The 17871-nt window shown below is 37.4% G+C and overlaps 1 protein-coding gene across 7 annotated transcripts in view; it reads left to right on the top strand.

The window, feature by feature from the left end:
- The window catches only part of ARHGAP32 (Rho GTPase activating protein 32), a 317966-nt gene that overhangs the window by 269971 nt on the left and 30124 nt on the right, over positions 1-17871 (top strand). For all 7 annotated transcript variants that reach the window (XM_063671615.1, XM_054438141.2, XM_054438140.2 and 4 more), the window contains one exon: positions 13847-13996. In XM_063671615.1, the coding sequence (XP_063527685.1) occupies positions 13847-13996 (150 nt within the window). The remainder of the gene's footprint in view (positions 1-13846; positions 13997-17871) is intronic.

Genomic DNA, 17871 nt, shown 5'->3' with positions numbered 1-17871 from the left:
TGCTTTTTTGACTTAATGTATCTTGAAGATTACTCCCTATCAGTAGGTAGAGATCCTCCTTAAAAATTAAAAAAAAGCCAACCAATAATCCTCTGTGTGGATGTATCATAATTTATTCAACCAATTCCCTATTAATGCTCTTTTGGGTTTCTAATAAATATATTTGGTTATTTTTAAAGTAACCCAGTGTTTTAAAATGTTTTGAAATGTCTAAAATTGTTTATTTGTAAACTCTCTATTCTGGCCTATGATCCCAGCCTTTACATACCCCTTGAGCCTCGTTTCATACCGCTGTCCCGTGGCTGCCTACCTCTCATGGCTTCCAGCTCAGACGCGGCTTCCTCAGAGAAGCTGTTCCTTACCTCTGTAATGCAGTTCTTTCAAGTCACTAATACGCCACCCAGAGAAGCTGTTCCTTACCTCTGTAATGCAGTTCTTTCAAGTCACTAATACGCCACCCAGAGAAGCTGTTCCTTACCTCTCTGTAATGCAGTTCTTTCAAGTCACTAATACGCCACCCAGAGAAGCTGTTCCTTACCTCTCTTAATGCAGTTCTTTCAAGTCACTAATACGCCACCCAGAGAAGCTGTTCCTTACCTCTCTTAATGCAGTTCTTTCAAGTCACTAATACGCCACCCAGAGAAGCTGTTCCTTACCTCTCTTAATGCAGTTCTTTCAAGTCACTAATACGCCACCCAGAGAAGCTGTTCCTTACCTCTCTGTAATGCAGTTCTTTCAAGTCACTAATACGCCACCCAGAGAAGCTGTTCCTTACCTCTCTTAATGCAGTTCTTTCAAGTCACTAATACGCCACCCAGAGAAGCTGTTCCTTACCTCTCTTAATGCAGTTCTTTCAAGTCACTAATACGCCACCCAGAGAAGCTGTTCCTTACCTCTCTTAATGCAGTTCTTTCAAGTCACTAATACGCCACCCAGAGAAGCTGTTCCTTACCTCTCTTAATGCAGTTCTTTCAAGTCACTAATACGCCACCCAGAGAAGCTGTTCCTTACCTCTCTGTAATGCAGTTCTTTCAAGTCACTAATACGTCACCCAGAGAAGCTGTTCCTTACCTCTCTGTAATGCAGTTCTTTCAAGTCACTAATACGCCACCCAGAGAAGCTGTTCCTTACCTCTCTCTGTAATGCAGTTCTTTCAAGTCACTAATACGTCACCCTGTTTATTTTTTTATTAGCCACTATAAATAATCTGATACTACTTTGTTGCCTTCATTTAGGCAGTATCATTTAGTGGATAAGAGTTTGGACTCTATGCTAAATGCTCTGATTCGGAATCCTGGTTATGTGACAGCGGGCATGTTAACTTAGCATTCTCTGCCTCAGTTTATTCATCTAAAAATGGGCATAGCATTAATATTTTCCATGTAGTGGGCTGTGAGAAATGAATGATTAATAAATATAAACACTTAGGTAGTTACTTGCACATACTAAGTGTAAAATAAATGCTGGCTATATCCGTATTACTATTTAATCATTCATTGTCTGCCATCAGTAAGCTCTGTGACAGCAAGGACCTTGTCTCTCCTGTTCCCCGTCGTAATCTCGTGACTTAGAGCAGTTCCTAGGTTATGGCAGGCACTTACTCATTTGTTGCGAAATGATTAATAGTTAATATGCACTTTCCATTCCTTTGAAACATTCTTAGAAATATGTTACTTAAAGAATGCTTTCTTATATACATCATATGCAGTTACCAAATTTGACAATTATTTTCATCAAACTCAGCATCAAAATATAAATGCTTACTGTTAACATGTATTTTGGAAGTTTTGGACAAAATCTGAAACAGAAATCAGAAGTTTTTACTATCAGACAAAAGCTAGAATGGCCATATTTACTTTGACACAGTTACATATCCATGAAATTCAAAAGAATCAACTAATATCCTTCTAAAAGTATTCAGAATTTAGTAAATGATCAGATGTGAGCTATGCATTAAGAAATTGTTTTTCCAGAATAGAGAACTCAGAAATAAGATTGCACACCTACAACCATCTCATCTTCAACAAACCTGACAAAAACAAGCAACAGGGAAGGTATTCCCTATTTAATAAATGGATTGGGAGAACTGGCTAGCCATATGCAGAAAATTGAAACTGGACCCCTTCCTTACACCTTACCCAAAAATCAATTCAAGATGGATTAAAAACTTAAATGTAAAACCCAAAACTATACAAACCCTAGAAGAAAATCTGGGCAATACCATTCAAGACATAGGTATGGGCAAAGATTTCATGACGAAAACACCAAAAGCAATTGCAACAAAAGCAAAAATTGACCAATGGGATCTAATTAAACTAAAGAGATTCAGCACAGCAAAATAAACTATCATCACACTGAAGAGATAGCCTACATAATGGAAGAAAATGTTTGCAGTGTATCCATATGACAAAGGTCTAATATCCAGAGTCTACAGGGAACTTGAGTTTACAAGAAAAAAACAAACAACCCCATTAAAAAGTGGGCAAAGGACATGAACAGACACTTCTCAAAAGAAGACATTCATCCTGCCAACAAACAACACTGATCATTAGAGAAATAGAAATCAAAACCACAATGAGATACCATCTCACGCCAGTCAGAATGGCGATTATTAAAAAGTCAAGAAACAACAGATGCTGACAAGGTTGCAGAGAAAAAGGAGCACTTTTACAATGTTAGTGGGAATGTAAATTAGTTCAACCATTGCGGAAGATAGTGTGGCAGTTCCTCAAAGATCTGGAAGCAGAAATACCATTTGACCCAGCAATCCCATTACTGGGTGTATACCCAAACAAATATAAATCATTCTGTTTTAAAGATACATGCACCCATACATTAATTGCAGCACTGTTCACAATAGCAAAGACGCGGAATCAACCCAAACGCTCATTAGTGATAGACTAGATTTTAAAAAAGGGGTACATATACATCATGGAATACTATGCAGCCATAAAAGGAACAAGATTATGTCCTTTGCAGGGACATGTTTGGGGCTAGAAGTCATTATCCTCAGCAAACAAAGGCAGGAGCAGAAAACCAAACACTGCATGTTCTCATTTATAAGTGGGAGCTGAACAATGAGAACACATGGATGCATGGGGGGAACAACACAAAGTGGAGCTTGTCGAGATAGTTAGTGGGAGGGGGAGCATCAGGAAGAATAGTTAATGGATGCTGGGCTTAATACCTAGGTGATTGGATGATCTGTGCAGCAAACCATCATGGCACATGTTTATATAACAAACTTGCACATCCTGCACATATACTCCAGAACATAAAATAAAAGTTGAAGAAAAAAATTGTTTTCCAGCATACTAGTAATTACCAGTTGAGGGCATAATTGAAGCAAGGTATTATTCTACTAAAGCAGAAAAAAAAATTAAGTTACCTAGCAATATTCCTAATAAGAAATATGTGGAATGTGTCCTTTATGAGGAAAATTAGAAAAATCTTTTGAGAGATAATAACAGATTTAGAAAAATTATGACATACTCTTTCCATGTAGAAATATTGAATATTATAGAAATTAAAATTCTTCCAAATTATTATATAATGTTAAATTGTTGCAAACCAAACTTACTAGTTTTCTGGGGATCTTGTTGAAATTATTTTAAAGTTCATATGGAAGATGTTTAAAAATGAACATAAATGGTTTGATGGCCACTCTATAACAAAGATTCATAATACACAATCTGCTAGCAACTAGAGGAGAATAATTACACCAGCCTGTAACTTTTAATATAGTAATATTATATGTGACAAACTTCTGCAGTTAACCAACTATACTATAAATGTCTCATTAGTAGGAAAGTGAGCATGTAATTTAATTTTACTGTGAGGAATCTCAGATACAACAGAGGTTGTAATTTACCCAGAGTTTCAGAGCATACATGTCAGAGATAGCATCAACATTATATTGAGATTGCAAGGAAGTTTTAACAGGTGGTATAGAAAATAATAATTTTTTTCATTTAATCTGTGTTATGGTCTAGAATAACTGCTTTGTTGTACTTCGTCCAAGATTTTTACTGGTTTTAGCCTGGAAAGTTCCATGTCGCAGGAAACTTGTCAGTCATGGACTAACCAGGATGGTTGGTCACCTTGTGTAGTCTATAAAAAAGACACTAATGTCTGTAAATAATGTTTTCCATAATACGAAAAGAAATGGATGGCAGATGTCTAATCTTGTGTAGAATAGCCCATCTAGTGTTCTTTCTAGGCCATAAGTTACTCTAGGTACACAAGGTTCCCTCAGGAGTCCTCATCTGTTCAGGAATGTTAAGGTTTGGATTCACTCACTACTGTATAGTAGGGTAGGGGCAAAGCAAGATGGCCAAATAAAAGGCTCCACTGATTGTTTCCCCTTGAGGAGCACCAAATTTCACAACTATACACATAAACACCCTCAAAGAAACCAGAAATCAGGTGAGCACTCATAGTACCTGATTTTACCTTCTTCCTATTGCTGAAAGAAGCACTAGAGAGGGTAGGAAAAACAGTCTTAAATCACCTCTGCCTCCCCCTCCTGCATCCCCTGGTGGTGGCCCTGTGGCACAGAGAATCTGTGCTCTCTCGAGGGAGAACTTAGGAATTTTGGGACTTTGCCTTGAACTCAGTTCTGCCCTGTCACAGTGGAAGGCAAAACCAGGTTGAACTTAGGTGATGCCCACCCATGGAGAGAGCATTTAGACAGCCCTAGACAGAGGGGAAATCTCCTATCCCAGCCGTCAGAACTTAGCTGCAACAAGCCTCACCACTGCAAGCTAAAGTGCTCTGGGGCCTTGAATAAATTTGAAAAGCAGTCTAGGCCACAAGGTCTGCAACTCCCAGGCAAGTCTTAATGCTGAACTGGGCCCAGAGCCAATGGACCTGAGGGGCACATGACCTATTGAGACACCAGTCAGGGTGGCTAAGGGAGTGCTTGTGCCACCTCTCCCCTTACCCTAGGCAGGACAATTTGTGACTCCAAAACAGATCCCTTCTTTCAGCTTGGAAAGAGTAGAAGGAAAATTAAAGAGGACTTTGTCTTGCATCTTGGATACCAGCTCAGCCATGGTAGGAAAGGGCACTGGTGAGAGTTGTGAGGCCCCCATTCTAGCCTAGCTCCTGGACCACATTTCTAGATACACCTGGGGCCAGAAGGGAACCCACTGCCTTCAAGGGAAGGACTCAGTCTTAGCAGGCCCCATCACCTGCAGACTAAAAAGCCCTTGGACCCTGAATAACCAGCAGTGATACCTGGGTAGTATGCCATGGGCCATGGGTGAGACTCTGAGATATGCTGGCTTCAAGTGAAACCCAGCTCATTCCTAGCTGTGGTGGCTATGGTGAAAGACTTCTTCTGCTTGGGAAAAGTAAAGGGGACTTTGTCTTGCACCTTAGGTACCAGCTTGGCCACAGTGGGATAGGGCACCATGCAGACTCTTGGGGACTCTGATTCTAGGCCTTGGCTCTTGGTCAGCATTTCTAGACCTGCCCTGGGCCAGAGGGGAGCCCACTACCATGAAAGATGAGTTCCAGGCCTGGCAGCATTCGCCACAAGCTGACAAGAGCCTTTGGGCCTTAAGTGAACATCAGTGGTAACCTGGCAGTACTCTCTGTGGCCCTGTGGTGGTGGTGGCCATGGGGTGGGGCTCCTCTGCCTGTGGAAAGGGGAGGGAAGAGTAGGAAAGACTGCGTCTCATGGTTTGAGTGCCAGCCCAGCTGCAATATAGTAGAACAACAGGTAGATTTTTGAAGCCTTTGACTGCAGTCCCTGGCTCCTGGACAACATCTCTGGACCCGCCTAGGGCCTGGGGGAACTCACTGCCTTGAAAGGAACGACACAGCTTGGCTGGCTTTACCACCTGCTGATTATACAGTTCTAGGTCCTTGAACAAACACAGGCAGTAGTCAGGTAGCAGTTACAGTGGGCTTTGGGCAAGACCCAAAGCTATGCTGGCTTTGGGTTTGACCCAGTGCAGTCCCAGTGGTGGTGTCCCCAGGGGTGCTTGTTTCACCCCAGCTCCAGGTAGCTTATCACAGAGACAGAGAGAGACTTTGTTTATTTGGGAGAAAGTAAGAGAAGAAAACAAAAGTCTCTGCCTGGTAATCCAGAGAATGCTTCTGGATCTTATCGAAGACCACCAAGGCAGTACCTCTACAAATCTGCAGGAACTATAGCATTATTGAATTGGGGTGTCCACTAATGCAGATACAGCTTGCATTGTGATGCAGATCACAACACCCAACTTCTTTTGAATACCTGGAAAACTTTCCTAAGAAGGACAGGTACAAACAAGCCCAGACTGTGAAGACTGCAATAAATACCTGCCTCTTCAATGCTCAGACACTGACTAACATCCACAAGCATCAAGACCATCCAGGAAAACATGACCTCACCAAATGAAGTAAATAAGGCACCAGGGACCAACCCTAGAGGTGTGTGACCTTTCAGACAGAGACTTCGAAATAGCCGTCTTGAGGAAACTCAAAGAAATTCAAGATAACACAGAAAAGGAAGTCAGAATTCTATCAGATAAGTTTAAGAGATTGAAATAATTAAAAAGACTCTAGCAAAAGTTCTGGAGTTCAGAAATGCAATTGAAATACTGAAGAATATATCAGAATCTATTAATAGCAGAATTGATCAAGCGGAAGAAAGATTAGTAAGCTTGAAGACAGGCTGAAAATACACAAAGGAGACAAAAGAAAAACGAATTAAGCATGCCTATAAGATCTAGAAAGTAGTCTCAATTGGGCATATCTAAGTTACTGGCCTTAAAGAGGAGGCAGAGAAAGAGATAGGGGTAGAAAGTTTATTCAAAGAGATAGCAACAGAGAATTCGCAAAATGAAAGATATTGCTATCCAAACACAAGAAGTTTACAAAACACTAAAGAGATTTAACCTAGAAAAGACTACCTCAAGACATTTTAATAATAAAACTCCCAAAGGTCAAGGATAAAGAAAGGATACTAATAGCAGCAAGAAAAAAGAACATACAATGGAGTTCCAGTATATCTGGCAGCAGACTTTTCAGTGGAAACCTTACAGATTGAGAGAGAATGAGTGGCATGACATATTTAGAGTGCTAAAGGAAAAAAACTTTGCCCTAGAGTAGTATATCTGGTGAAAATATCCTTCAAACATGAAGAAGAAGTAAAGACTTTCCCAGACAAATAAAAGCTGAGGAATTTCAGCTTGTAGACCTGTGCTACAAGAAATGCTAAAGGGAATACTTCAGGCGGAAAGAAAACGACATCAATGAACAATAAGAAATTATATGAAGATACAAAACTCACTGGTAGTAGTAAGTACACAGACATGGAATATTATAACACTAACTGTGGTGTGTAAACTGCTCTTAAGTGGAAGACTAAATGATGAACCAATAAAAAATAATAACTAGAACAACTTTTCAAGATGTAGACAGTATAATAAGATGTAAATAGAAACAATAAAAAGTTAAAAACAAAGGATGAAGTTAAAGCATACAGTCTATTAGTTTTCTTTTTGCTTGTTTATCTATGCAAACAGTGTTGCTACCAGCTTAAAAATGAGTCATAAGGTAGTATTTGCAAGCCTCATGATAAACTCAAATCCAAAAATATACAATGCATACACAAAAAGTAGAAAGTAAGAAATTATATCATACTACTAGAGAAAATCACCTTTACTAAAAGGAAGACAGGAAGGAAGGAAAGAAGGAAAAGAAGGCCACAAAACTACCAGTAAACAAATAACAAAATGGTTGGAGGAAGTCTGAACTTATCGATAATAACATCGAATGTAAATGGACTAAACTCTTCAATAAAAGACATAGAGTGGCTGAATGGATGAAAAAACAAGACCCAATGGCCTGTTGCCTATAGGAAACACACTTCATCTATAAAGATACACAGAGACTGAAAAGAAAGGGATGGAAAAAGATATTCTACGTCAATGGAAACCAAAAAAAGAGCAGGAGTGGCTATACTTACATGAGACAAAATAGATTTCAAGACAAAAACTGTAAGAAGAGACAAAGAATGTCACTATATGATAATAAAGGGGTCAATTTAGCCAAAAGATATAACAACTGTAAATATATATGCGCCCAACACTAGAGCACCCAGAAATATCAAGCAAATATTGTTAGAGCTAAAGAGAGAGAGAGATCCCAATACAATAATAGCTGGAGACTTCAGCATCCCACTTTCAGCGTTGTACAGATCTTCCAGACAGAAAATCAACATAGAACCTAATCTGCACTATAGACTAAATAGACCTAATAAATATTTACAGGACACTTCATCCAACAGCTGCAGAATACATATTCTTCTCCTCAGCATGTGGATTATTCTCAAGGATAGACCATATGTTAGGTCACACAAATCTAAAAGTATTCCAAAAAAAAAAGAAAGCATTGAAATGACATCAAGCATCTCTGACCACAACAGACTAAAATTAGAAATCAGTAACAAGGAATTTTGGAAACTATACAAACACATGGAAATTAAATAGTATACTCCTGAAAGACGGTGAGTCAATGAAGAGATTGAGAAGGAAATTGAAAAAATATCTTGAAAGAAATGATTATAGAAACAACATACCAAAACCTATGGGATACAATAAAAGCTGTACTAAGAGGGAAGTTTATAGCTATAAGTACCTACATGAGAAACAAGAAAAACACCCTAGCAATGTATTTTAAAGAATTAGAAAAGCAAGAATAAACCAAACCCAAATTAGTAGAAGAAAAAGCAATAATGAAAGATCAGGGCAGATACAAGTGAAACTGAAAAGGAAACACCAAAGATCAACAAAAGAAAAAGTTGGTTTTTTGAAAAGTTAAACAAAATTGACAAACCTTTAGCCAGACTAAGGAAAAAAAAAGAAGACCCAAATAAAGAAAATCAGATATGAAAAAGGAGACATTGCAACTGACACTGCAGAAATTCAAGGGATCATTAGTGGCTATTATGAGCAACTATACGCCAGTAAATTGGAAAATCTAGAATAAGTGGATAAACTCCTAGGTATGTTCAGCCTACCAAGATCAAACCATGAAGAAATCCAAAACCTGAACAGACCAATAACAAATAATGAGATCAAAATTATAATAAAAAGTCTCCCAGCAAAGAAAAGCCCAGGACTCAATGGCTTAACTGTTGAATTTTACCAAACATTTAATCAAAGAAGAACAAGTACCAATTCTACTCTAACTATTCAGAAAATAGAGGAGAGAATACTTCCAAACTGATTCTACAAAGCCAGTATTACACTGATACCAAAACAAATGACACATCAAAAAAAGAAAACTACAGGCCGATATCACTGATGAATATTGATGCAAAAAGTTCTCAAAATACTAGCAAACTGAGTTCAACAACACATTAACAAGGTCATTTGTCATGGCCAAGTGGGATTTATCCCAGGGGTGCAAGGATAGTTCAACATACACAAATCAATACATGCGATACATCATATCAACAGAATGAAGGACAATACCATATGAACATTTCAATTAATGCTGAAAAGGCATTTGATAAAAATTCAACATCCCTTCATGATAAAACCCCTCAAAAAATATATATAGAAGGAACATGTGTCAGCATAATAAAAGCCATATACTACAGACCCATAGCTAGCATCCTTCTGAATGGAGAAAATCTGGAAGTCTTTTAAGATCAGGAACATGACAAGGATGCCCACTTTTACCACTCTTCTTTAACATAGTATTGGAAGTTCTGGCTAGAGCAATCAGAAAACAGAAAGAAATAAAGGGCACTCAAATTGAAGAAGAAGAAGCCAAATTATCCTTGTTTGCAGATAATATGATCTTATATCTGGAGATCCTAAATACTCCACCAAAAAACTATTTGAACTGATAAAACAAATTCAGTAAAGTGGCAAATACAAAATTAACGTGAAAAAATCATTAGCATTTCTGTATCCCAACAGTGAACAATCTGAAAAAGAAATCAAGAAAGCAATCCCATTTATAGTAGCTACAAATAAAATAAAATACCTAGGAATTAACCAAAGAAATGCAAGATCTTTATGATGAAAACTATAAAACACTGATGCAAGAAATGGAAGAGAACACAAATAAATGGAAAGGTATTCCACGTTCATGGATTGGGAGAGTCCATATTGTTAAAAATGTCCATATTACCCAGACCAAACTACAGATTTAGTGCAATTCCTATCAAAATACCAATGACATACTTCACAGGAATAGAAAAAAATATACTAAAATTTATATGGAACTAAATAATAGCCATAGCAATCCTAAGCTAAAAGAACAAAACTGGAGGAATCACATTACCTGACTTCAGATTATATTACAGAGTTACAGTAACCAAAACAGCATGACATAAAAACAGACACATGGACCAACGGAACAGAATAGAGAACCCAGAAACAAATCCACACACCTACAGTGAACTCATTTTTATCAAAGGTGCCAAGAGCATACATTGGGGAAATAACAGTCTCTTCAATAAATGGTGCCGGGAAAACTGGATATCCATGTGCAGAAGAATGAAACTAGACACCTCTTTCTCACCTTATATAAAAATTAAGTCCAAATGGATTGAAGACTTAAATCTAAGACCTCAAACTATAAAACTACTAAAAAAAAAATTGGGAAAAATCTCCAGGACAATTAGAGGGGGCAAAGATTTGTTGAGTAACACCAGACAAGCTTGGGCAACCAAGGCAAAAATGGACAGTGGGATCACATCAAGTTTAAACGCTTCTGCACAGCAAAAGAAACAATCAGTAAAGTAAAAGACAACCCACAGAATGGGAGAAAATATTTGCAAACTACCCATCTGACAAAGGATTAATAACTGGAATATATAAGGAGCTCATACAACTCAAAGGAAAATAATAATTTGATTAACAAATGGGCAAAAGATCCGAATAGCCATTTCTTAAAAGAAGGTGTACAAATGGCAAGTAGGTATATAAAAGATGCTGAACATCATTGATCATCAGAGAAATGCAAATTAAAACTACAATGAGATGTTATCTCACCCTAGTTAAAATGGCTTTTATCCAAAAGACAGACAGTAACAAATGTGGAGAAAAGGGAACCCTTTTACACTGTCTGTGGGAATGTAAATTAGTACAGCCACTATAGAGAATAGTTTGAGAGTCCTCAAAAAACTAAAAATAGAGCTACTATACAATACAGCAGTCCTACTGCTGGGTATATACCCAAAAGAAAGGAAATTTGTATATAGAAGAGATATCTGCACTCCCATGTTTGTTGTATCCCTGCTCACAATAGCCAAGATTTGTAAGCAGCCTAAGTATTCATCAGCAGATGAATGGATAAAGAAAATGTGGTACATATACACAATGGGATAGTATTCAGCCATAAAAAAATAATGAGAATCAGTCATTTGCAACAACATGGATGGAACTGGACGTCATTATATTAAGTGAAATAAGCAAAGCACAGAAAGATAAACTTTGTACATTCTCACTTATTTGTGGGATCTGAAAATCCAAACAATTGAAATCATGGAGACAGAGAGTAGAAGGATGGTTACCAGAGGCCAGAAAGGGTAATAAGCCAATGTTGGGGGAGAAATAGGGATGGTTAATGTGTACAAAAAATAGAAAGAATGAGTAAGACCTAGTATTTGATAGCACAACAGGCTGACTACAGTCAAAAATAATTTAAATGTACATTAAAAAATAACTAAAATACTATAATTGGATTGTTTGCAACACAAAGGATAAATGCTTGAGGGGATGGATACCCCATTTACCCTGGTGTGATTATTACGCATTGCATGCTTGTATCAAAATACGTATCCATAAATATATATACCTACTGTGTACCCATGAAAAATTTTTAAAATGTATAGTAGGCTTCAGTAAGACTCTCAGCAATCATCTGCAAACTTAGTAGGTGGATTGAGGCCATCCGGCTTAGTCTTCTATCTAACAGCTAATCTTTGAGCTCATGATATTGTTGTATGTTGACTTTTAATTATCCCTATAAGCTGCACTTCTCAGCAAAAGTCATTTTTAAGGGATTTGTTTACTTTCAGTTTTTTTCAGTTGTCTTTCTAATGTATCAGTCAGTGGAATTATTTTTTCAAATATTAATTTACTCACCTTTTTCCTTGATCTATAAAGGATTTAAGATGATGTACTTAGTATATTATAGACGAATGTTAATGGACTATCTGATGCTTGTGTGGGTGTGTCTTTTGTATTTATATAGCCATTAGGTTGACAAGTGTGTTCTGTGTCATTATGGGATTGTCCTCTTTGCAAAATGAGAAAGAGTTTTCTTTTTTCAGTTATATTCAACAGATTACAAGTGCTATGAAAATTTCTAACCATCAAGTAAAATAATTTAAAAATTGACTAAAAATGCAAACTGCTTTTACACCATTTTAAGTCTTACTTATTATAAAGATCTCCAAAGCAATATATTACAGTAAAACTCAGGTTCGTCTTGTAATCCTGTAACATCCTTAAGTATGCATTGGGAAGATGACTGGTTTACCAAGCTTGATTCAAACATCATGGGTTACAACATTTAAATTTGCTTACAGTCTCATAAGGTAAGGTGGTGAGAAGATATTGGGGGAACCAGCCCCCAGTATTTTAATGTAGGTTCTTTTCTATTTTCCCGAAGTGTCGGCTGGTCTGAGAAATAAAGGGAAAGAGTACAAAAAAGACACATTTTAAAGCTGGGTGTCCGGAGGAGACATCACATGTTGGCAGGTTCTGTGATGCTCCCTAAGCCGCAAAACCAGCAAGTTTTTATTAGCAATTTTCAAAGGGGAGGGAGTTTACAAATAGGGTGTGGGTCACAGAGATCTCATGCTTCACAAGGCAGTAAAACATCACAAGGCAAATGGGGGCAGAGCGAGATCACAGGACCAGGGTGAAATTAGAATTGCTGATAAAGTTTCATGTCCCACTATGCACACATTGTCATTGATAAACATTTTAAAAGGAAACAGGATTCAAGAGCAGGGAACCGGTCTGACTAAAATTTACTAGGCAGGAATTTCCTAATCCTAGTAAGCCTGGGGGCACTGCAGGAGACCAGGGCGTATTTCACCCCTTATCTACAACTGCATAAGACAGACACTCCCAGAGTGGCCATGTTAGAGACCTCCCTGTGGGAATGCATTCTCTTTCCCAGGGCTATTCCTTGCTGAGAAAAAGAATTCAGCGATATTTCTCCTGTTCACTTTTGCAAGAAGAGAAATATGACTATGTTCTGCCTGGCCCCACAGGCAGTCAGGCCTTATGGTTATCTCCCTTGTTCCCTGAAAATTGCAGTTATCCTGTTCTTTTTGGATGCCCAGATTTCATATTGTTCATACACACATTTTACAAACAGTTTGTGCAGTTAACACAATCATCACAGGGTCCTGAGGTGTCATACATCCTCAGTTTACGAAGATGATGGGATTAAGAGATTAAAGACAGGCATAGGAAACCACAAGAGTATTGATTGGGGAAGTAATAAATGTCCATGAAATCTTCACAATTTATGTTCAGAGATTGCAGTAAAGACAGGCGTAAGAAATTATAAAAGTATTAATTTGGGGAACTAATAAATGTCCATGAAATCTTCACAATTTATGTTCTTCTGCCATGGCTTCAGCCGGTCCCTCCATTCCGGGTCCCTGACTTCCTGCAACAAAAAGGAAGTACAAAATTATGATGTTATTTATAACACGACTCTTAGCTAAACTTCTGCTGACATTTTCCTAAAGATTATAAAGTATATTCGTAATAGATTATTTTGCTGTCAGCCTCTTGAGATATGTTTCTTTTTATGCTAAGTAAAATGTAACCTCTTGCCACAACTAAGATCTTTTCTCTTTATTGATTTTTAGTGTCTAAAAAGCACGGCAAGCTCATTACGTTCTTACGAACATTCATGAAGTCTCGTCCAACAAAACAGAAGCTGAAGCAGCGGGGAATCTTGAAAGAGAGGGTGTTTGGTTGTGACCTGGGGGAGCACCTTCTAAATTCTGGTTTTGAAGGTAAAAATAAAATGTGCAAGCTTATACTTTGAGTTTCTGACCTCTCCATATTGGTTCTCTATAACCAATTATGGAGTAGATTTAGTCAAATGATATCTGTTTCATTTCAGTTCAATGCATGTATTAAGCTTTCTCAGGTACTCAGTTGTGGGTGGAACTGAGAATGAAAAGTCTAAGAATGCACTTTGGCATCAGAGATGTTCATGTTCTATTCGGGAAGAGTAGGACATTCACACAAAATATATTACAACCACCCTGTTATTTTGCCTGAGTTTCTATTTCTCCCTAGATAGCTTCTTCAGCCAGTTTTGCCACCCACATTTTATCCTAAAATATTTATCTAATTCTTCTTATGGAAAAAAAACTGTCAGAGTTTTGAGACATAAAATGCCAAAATCAATCTTCCAATTTTTTTTAGTTTTAAAGAGACAGGGCCTTGCTTTGTTGCCCAAGCTGGAGTGCAGTGGCGTGATCATAGCTGACTGCAGCCTTGAATTCCTGGGCTCAGGCAGTCCTCCCAGAGTAGCTGGGACTACAGGCATGCGCCACCACACCTGGCTAATTTTTATTTTTCATTTTATTTTTTTTGTAGAGAATCTGTGTTTTATTTTTTGTAGGAATCTATATTCCTTTCTTTATAAATTAAATTATGAATCAAGAATTTAGTTGTTGGATGGGGGGATGGATAGAAGGGAAAGAAAAAAAGGAGTTTTCCTTTTATATTTAAAAATAGCACTTTCCTCTAGCATCTCTTTCAGAAATGCCAGAAGATGAAGGCAGAATCTACCTATGATGTTGCTAAGTACCAGAAATAGGTGATTGTGAAATTCCAAATTAGTATGGGAAATACCCATTGTGCCTTTTGAGAAGACCATTAGTGTAAAACAATGGTAAAGTAATAATAATAATACTGAGTTGATAGTATCAAGTTCAAATTAAGGTCTTACTCATTGTTAAAAGAATATCAATGGACTTAGGAATTTAATGCAAACTGTACCATGTTTCTTGAGAGAGTAGACAAAATGTTGTTTCAAACAGATGTTATTCCCAAATTAATACCAACTTAATGCAGATCCCTAAAAAAACAAAAACAAAACCCTGAGGATTACTTTTGCAACTAAATGCACATGGAAAACTCAACCAGTGAGAATGTCAAAGAAAAAAATCAGTGATAGGATGGGAGACATCTAGTTTTACTATATATTAAAACAATATTCAAAACTAGAAAAGCAGAGTTTTCACTGGGTGCAGTAGCTCATGCCTGCAATCCCAGCACTTTGGGAGTCTGAGGCAGGCAGATAGCTTGAGCCTAGGAGTTCAAGATCAGCCTACACAACATGGCAAGACCTGGTCTCTACCAAAAATACAAAAATTAGCCGGCGTAGTAGTACGCACCTGTAATCCCAGTTACTTGAGAGGCCGAGGTGGGAGAATCACTTGAGCTTGGGAGGCGGGGGTTGCAGTAAGCTGGTTTCACGCCACTGCACTCCAGCCTGGGCGACAGAGCAAGACCTTGTCTCAAAAAAAAAAAAAAAAAAAAAAGAAATGTTTTTTTTTTAAAGGCAGAGTTTTGTGCCGAGAATGAAATGTGAGTGAAACAGCTTAGAGTGTTCAGAAATAGTTGTTACTGTACGTAAGAATCCATTGTGAGAAAAGTATGGTTTTAGAACCGTGTCACATGGAAGAGCTATTTATAATACATACTGAGATACTTAGTTTTGAAAAAAATTCACACTTCATCATACTGAAAATAAACTTCAAATGTATAAGTTAACCATTTTAAACTTACAGAATTGCCAATGTGAACTGATTTTGTTTTGAGATAAAATAAATAATAGCTTTCTCAGATTTATACAAAAAACATAAAGAGATGACTTAAATATATATATATACTTTTCATATAATGAAAAATAACAATGTAGAGGGAGAGGTACCATAGACAAGGAAATATAATCATTTTTTGGATATGATGAAATGCTGCTATTATAGTGTATGAGAATATCATTTCAGATTTTTTAGAAAATTAAAGTTCCTGAGTAAAAGAATGGAGAAAAGATACAAACATTAAACTGTCACAGGGCTATAAATAATAAACAAAATACAGAAAAATGTTTATCCTTATTTGTAATCATGGAAATGTATCTTTAGGCAATTTTGAAATACCATTTTACCTTGGTAAATATTAAAATAACAAAGCTATTTTTCTAAATTATGATATCCAGTGCCATAAATATAGTAGTGATTTTTACCAATAGGTTCAGAATCGTTGGTTTCAGGAGGTTCTGAGTTAGCACTACCTTTTTGGAAAACATTTGACATTTCATAGCAAGACACTTTATAGTGTTCCTTTCATCTAATGAATCCATCCTTAGGGACTTATCTTAATGTTATAATTAAATAGAAATAAAAGTGTTCATCATAGCATATTGTGTGAGAACAAAGAAAATGAAATACCCAACTTTGGGAGAATGTTCTTTTTTAAGATGGGGTTTCACTCTGTCATCCAGGCTGGAGTGCAGTGTCACAATCTCAGCTCACTGCAACCTCTGCCTCCTGGGCTCAAGCTGTCCTCCTGCCTCAGCTTCCTGAATAGCTGGGACTATAGGCATGCACCATCACACTCAGCTAATTTTTGTATTTTTTAGTAGAGGTGGGATTTTGCCATGTTGGCCAGGCTGATCTTGAACTCCTGGATTCAAGCAATCCACCCACCTTAGCCTCCCAAAGTGCTAGGATTACAGGCGTGAGCCATTACACCCATACAGGGGAATGTTGTATAAATGTTGAAGCTGTTAAAAATTTTAAGTCTGAGCTGGGTGAGATGGCTTATGCCTGTAATCCTAGAATCTTGGGAGGCCAAGGTGGGAGGATTGCTGGAGGCCGGGAGTTTACACCAGCCTGGGCAGCATAGCAAAACCCCATTTATAAGAAAAACATGCAAAACAGGCTGGGCATGGTGGCACACGCCCATACTTTTAGCTAGTTTGGAGGCTGAGGTCGGGGGATTGCTGGACCCCAGGAGTTGGAGACTACAGTAAGCTATCATCTTGCCACTGCACTCCAGCCTGGGCAACAAGGCAAAACCCTGTCTCTAAATAAATACATAAAATAAGTTTGAATACAATGTAGGAACCTGAAAAATATTATCTATAAATAGTAGATACAACTTTTAGAAGTCTGGATACTTAGGTGATATGAAAAATGAATGTAATTATAGTAAAGCATTAGAGAATATTGTTGAGATTTTTTTTCTTAGTTGTCTTGCTTTTTCAATTAAAAAAATTAGAGGAATATTAGAAATGCATTTAATAATCCTGGAAGATTAATCCCTCTTTGCCAAGTTAAACTCAAATGACTAGAAAAAAAATTAACTTGTGACCTTAAAGTGTAATTGAAATTCAGTAAACTTTAGGAGCCAGAAACCTCGAAGACCGAGGTCAGATATATTATACTTGGCATATTAAAATAATTTCCTGTTTCATCAGGGTTGGTAAGAAATGAATAAATATTCATAAGAAGGATATTCATTTGAACATTCAAATGAAGCCTAAATTAGCAGGAGAAGGGAAACCTTTGAAGTTTATTAACTAAAATTTTAATTAGGAAATAAAATGGTTTTTTAATAGCTGAGTGATTTAGTAGTTTGTCTTTGATTTAATGAATATGTGAGGAATTTCAGTTTTTTCGGATTTTAAGACTTCATAGGGGGCTGGGTGTGGTGGCTCATGCCTGTAATCTTAGCTCTTTGGGAAGCCTAGGTGGGAAGAGCACCTGAGCCTAGGGGTTTGAGACCAGCCTGGGCAACATGGCATGTTTAACACCATGTAACATGTTAAACCTTGCTTAGACGTGATCATTAATATGAAAGAGAGGCC

The sequence above is a fragment of the Pongo pygmaeus genome, chromosome 9 (assembly GCF_028885625.2).
Source record: "Pongo pygmaeus isolate AG05252 chromosome 9, NHGRI_mPonPyg2-v2.0_pri, whole genome shotgun sequence".
NCBI classification, from domain to species: Eukaryota; Metazoa; Chordata; class Mammalia; order Primates; family Hominidae; genus Pongo; species Pongo pygmaeus.
The sequence above is the reverse complement of the archived record's forward strand: the minus strand, read 5'-3'. Positions and strand labels throughout refer to the sequence as shown.